The following is a 5,277-nucleotide window of genomic DNA, read 5'->3' as shown; positions in this document are numbered from 1 at the left end:
TCTTGAGCATGTGATCAGTTGGTTTTGGTTGTCAGCAGCAAAACTGGCTGATCCACTCTAAGAAGGTGCTATTTAAGAGACTGAGCTGAAAACAGCAGCTCAGACTGAGGAAGTCTCACTTTCTTGGATATACCTGGATTATTGAGCATGGACTTTGTTGTTTTAAAATGTAAAGAAAAACAGAAATAAGATCTAAAATATGAACTAAGAAAAGCGTTAATAACTAAAAAACACACTAAGCACTAGTAGCATAAAAACAATAAGCCGAACAGCAGCACGAACATGAGTCTGTGAGCACGTGCTTTGGTTGTTCACATGAGGTGGTGAGAGTGTTGCAAAGAGTATCTGGGTCCAGATGACAGTCACAAATGTTCTGGGACACATGGCTCACAACCATCCTCTCTTCATGCCTGTCCTGGGTGACTTGAACCTTGTGTGTGGGCGCCCTTGCATACTGGTTTCAACGTTGGGCCACTGTGACACGTGCACAATACAATATGCACAATATCTGTTCTCATGAAACTCCACAATACAAGCCCCATGAAACTCCATCAGGTACTGGTGACAACTCCATCAAGTCTGTGAAGAATATGAGGCATCCTCCTTAAAGTGACCTCTCTGGCAACTACCTGATAACACCTTTGTTTATTTTATGATGTCACTTTTTGTACTTTCTGGCACCCATTCTAAAGATTCCAGCTCTTTGCAAATTGGTTCTTTGACATCTTCATCACTGATCTACCAGTTAACCAAAGTTCAGTTCAGTATGTCTAAACTGGACCATTCTTTTTAGGTGTGCACCTGTTTTTAATCACAATTAATTCAACTCTCAGAACATTCAGAGAGAGAGAGAATACATTTTGACCCAAAACATACAGTTAATGCACTCCTACTTCTCAGAACCAACCCTGTACGAAGGGACTGTTGTTTCTTTGTGCGCACGTGTGAGTGTGTTTTTTTTTTCCTCTAGTCGTTGAACTGATCGCAGCCGAGCTGGGTTTTGTTTTGTGAAGACAAAAAAGGCAGAAAACCTCACCAACAAACAGCTGCAGGCATGGTCCAGCATTTAAAGGAGGAAAACCTTTCCTCAGTAGGTTTTATACTTATATGTGATCTTTAAAATAATAATAAAAAAGCCTCAGCATATAAAATTAGTATCATTTTTGTCTTTTTAATTTGTAATCATTAATAGGAAGCAGAAGAAATTAATTTTATTTCCTTGCCTTAGAAGGCTTTAAGTTAATCCCTAACGCTGTAAATACTGGATTTCATTTCTTTTAAATAATCAGCTGAACTCACAGATGTTAAGTCAAAGATTTTACCAAAGTTTTGTTTTTTTTCATGTCAAACAACAAGTTGTTTCACAAACGTTATGTCCTGTTTTAAACATATTTCCCAAAGTATTTGGTCATAACATTCTCAAAAGGCTAAACGTGAATAATTGGTGTATTAAAAAGAATAAATTACTTTGTATAGGTCTGGTATAAAACTGGCTCTTAAAATCCAACCGCTTCTTATGAGTTGGAACATAAATAATATACTGAACATATAGATTTATACTGTATAGATACTGCAGTTTGAAGTCCATTTTTACATTCCTTCCCTAATGACAAAGTTTCCCATTTAAATTTGTCCGTTTGTTGAGTTTTTTCTGAGTGACCAGTCACAGAAACATCTTGTAGCAAATGGTGTTCCCATTAAATCAATCATGGCTCCAGTTTAGATCTCGAGCCATTTACTCTTCAGTAGACCCTGAATGGTTTTTTTTTTCTCCCTCCTCTGAGCTTTGAAGCTCTTCTACGTCACCCTCCAACTTTTTTCCTCCCCCTTCCACTCCATCCTTAAAAATGCAACGAGAGGTTCTCCATCGTGTACTTGTTGAACGACTGCAGACGCAGGCGGTTCAGCAGCAGTGAACGGTGTCGACATGAGGCCGGGCCCCTCCGCTCTGATCTGCTGCCTCCTCTTCAGCCTCCTGCAGCTGCAGCAGACCCACTCCACACCTCTCACCTGCTACTCCAGAGCTCTCGGCCTGAGCCAAGAAGTCATGACTCTGCTGGAGAAAATCCACAACGACAGACGAACCGTGAGAACCTTTCACCTCCTTAGTGTCACTCCTGTCATGAGCACTGTGTGTTAGACTCACTGTGTATTTTGGGTTGTAGATAACGTGCGCTGCAGACCTACCCAAGATCTTTCTTGATGTTCATGTAAGTTCAAAACTCCGAGGATGCATGTGGACATATTATAAAGGTTATACAGTTTATTCAATGCGCAAAGAATTTAGTTTTAGTTGAACTTGAGTGCAGTTTTACTGCAAATTATTTTCCTGGAGGCAAAAATACGATGGACGCATGAGTCTAATGTGTCTTTCATGAAACTGAGAATAATTCAGCGAAACAACAGATTGTGTGTTTTTAATTTATATATATGCTTTAATCTCTTTAGAACCAGTGCATCACCACCAAGCTCCGGGACTTTCTGTATGTGGTGCTCAACCATCCCAGTCAGTCATGCAAAAAGAGACCCAGAATGGTGATGCTGAAACGGAAGGTCCAAAACCTGCACACCATCATCACCAGGATTTGTTTTCGAGTTAGAACCTCTCTCTCTCTCTCTCTCTCTCTCTCTCTCTATATATATATATATATATATATATATATATATATATATATATTTGGACCATGTGTTTAACCTGCAGCAGACTGAGCACATATCTAACACTCCTTTGTTTTCTTTGCTGGCAGGATTTGGTGTTCAGGAGCGACGACTGCGAGGCTATAGACACTGGACTTGTGAGTCCTCACTACGCAGAAGACAGACTGCAGATACTGCAGGAGGACCGATGAGCAGCACACACATCCACAGCACCAGTATAAACTCTTAATCTCCACTTTATCAGCCAAGACACAGCACAAGTACATCATGTAGTGTTTCTGCAGTGCTGTTTCGTGAGCTAGCGACAGACTAATGGTAGTGGACATGTGTGTGGTTACATTCCAGCAAAGAGAGCAGAACTTTCCACAGGAAATTTGCTGGATGCCAGCCATGCCGATGAAAACCTTGAAATAATAAACCAGTAAGAGATGCTTGTGAGCGGAGCCCCACCGCTGCATACTTAGCAGGGCTGATCAGAGGCCGATGTGTCGTTAGAAGTACGTTGCGTTACCACGACCTTTAGACACACTCACGTCTTACAGATCCACTGCTTGGAAACAAATCGGGGGTTGAACGTGACGCATTGTCTCGCTTTTCCAGTGTGCAACCTCTGAAGGATCTGTTGGGTCCAGTAAATTATGACGTTTGTGCTGCCTGTACAATCAGAAACCTCTTCTCGTTTCATTGTCACAACGTTTCATAATAAACATTCTTTTATTTTAAGCATTCATGTGTCAGTTTGAGTTATTTTTTACATGATGTCATCATCCAGTCTTTTGTCTGCAGCTTCACAAGTTTCTTTTGACAATAAAGCTCATTTGTATATTTAGTAATCATTAAAACAACTCATCTAAAAACTCAATATGAATCAGTGTAACTGATTTATAGTAAATGTAAACTTACAGTGTAAAAAAAGAATCAATTAATGTGAACATGTTTATTTTTATGTTGTTTCTTTCAGCCTGTGCTGCTCTTAATGTGTTTTTAATGGTGCATGAACCGCTTCATTTTGGAAGAAAGAAATAACTTCACAGATTGAAGTTGTGGCTTTTGCCGTCCTCTGCTGTCCAAACTGCTCGCAGGCTCAATAAATACTGAGGCAAACAGGCCCAGGAGGTTTAGACATTTATGTTTATGCAACAAAAGAGAAGACTTATTTTCAAGGTTGTATTTTAGTGAGTTTTAAGAGTTTGCTGTGACTAAATGTATTAAGAAAATATATCAACTTGGACCTCAAATGTTAAAAATATTGCATGTTTTTTAAAATATGAGTCAAATTTGGAAATACAGAGCCTTGTGAAAGGATTCGTCCTCGAACTTTTCAACCTTTTGCCACATTTCAGGCTTCAAACATAAAGATATCAAATTTTAAATTTTTTGTGAAGAATCAACAACAAGTGGGACACATTCGTGAAGTGGAATGAAATTTATTGGATGTGTCAAACTTTTTTAACAAATAAAAAACTGAAAAGTGAGGCGTGCACTATTATTGGGCCCCCTTGCGTTAATACTTTGTATCTTCCCATCAGTTCTGACCATCTTCCCTGTCCCTGCTGATGAAAAGCAGGCCCAAACCATGATGCTGCCACCACCATGTTTGACAGTGGGGATGGTGTGTTCAGGGTGATGAGCTGTGTTGGTTTTATGCCAAACATATCGTTTTGCATTGTGGCCAAACAGTTTGATTTTGGTTTCATGTGACCAGAGCACCTTCTTCCACATGTTTGGTGTCTCCCAGGTGCTTCCTGCTTTAAACTTCTCCACAACAGTTATCTCGGACCTGCCTGGTGTGTTCCTTGGTCTTCATGATGCTCTCTGTGCTTTGAACAGAACCCTGAGACTATCACAGAGCAGGTGCATTTATACGGAGACTTGATTACACACAGGTGGATTCTATTTATCATCATCAGTCATTTGGGACAACGTTGGATCATTCATAGATCCTCACTGAACTTCTGGAGTGAGTTTGCTGCTCTGAAAGTAAAGGGGCCCAATAATATTGCACGCCCCACTTTTCAGGTTTTTATTTGTTAAAAAAGTTTGACACATCCAATAAATTTCATTCCACTTCACGATTGTGTCCCACTTGTTGTTGATTCTTCACAAAAAAATTAAAATTTTATATCTTTATGTTTGAAGCCTGAAATGTGGCAAAAGGTTGAAAAGTTCAAGGGGGCCGAATACTTTCACTAGGCTCTGTACTGTATACCATCCATCCGTTACCTTTACCCGGTTCTTCCTTTTCGGGTCACAGGGGTCACTGGAGTCACTGGTGTCCATGTCCAGTAGTTATGTGTGAGAGGCTGGAGACACCCTGGACAGGTCCCCAGTCCATCACAGTGACACATAACCATATAATTTATTAATTTTGAGACTGAAAGATTTTTTTTTGTTTGTTTTTACTTTGTTAATGATCATAATTAGCCTAAAAGCTGTGAGGCCAAGTTGAGAGAACTTAAGAACCTCTTCCTGGGTTTCACTCAGAGTTGGATCTAAATGAAGAAAAACAAAAGAGCAAATGTGCTAACTGGACTATATTAGCCTTATAAATATTAACCTATATAACTTATCTTATATATATATATATATATATATATATATATATATATATATATATAT

At 39.4% G+C, this 5,277-nt stretch overlaps 1 protein-coding gene across 1 annotated transcript; it reads left to right on the top strand.

Moving 5' to 3' along the window:
• Positions 1 to 1,833: 1,833 nt before the first annotated feature.
• Positions 1,834 to 3,148, top strand: LOC119412231 (cytokine-like protein 1). The gene is made up of 4 exons (XM_037679213.1): positions 1,834 to 2,086; positions 2,166 to 2,210; positions 2,449 to 2,595; positions 2,748 to 3,148. Exons 1-4 carry the CDS (start codon positions 1,928 to 1,930, stop codon positions 2,847 to 2,849), a joined length of 453 nt encoding a protein of 150 aa, XP_037535141.1. The 5' UTR covers positions 1,834 to 1,927; the 3' UTR covers positions 2,850 to 3,148.
• Positions 3,149 to 5,277: the final 2,129 nt, after the last annotated feature.

This window comes from Nematolebias whitei, chromosome 7 (assembly GCF_014905685.2).
Source record: "Nematolebias whitei isolate Nwh7 chromosome 7, NemWhi1, whole genome shotgun sequence".
NCBI classification, from domain to species: Eukaryota; Metazoa; Chordata; class Actinopteri; order Cyprinodontiformes; family Rivulidae; genus Nematolebias; species Nematolebias whitei.
Note: the sequence above shows the minus strand (reverse complement) of the source record. Positions and strands in the feature narration are given on the sequence as shown.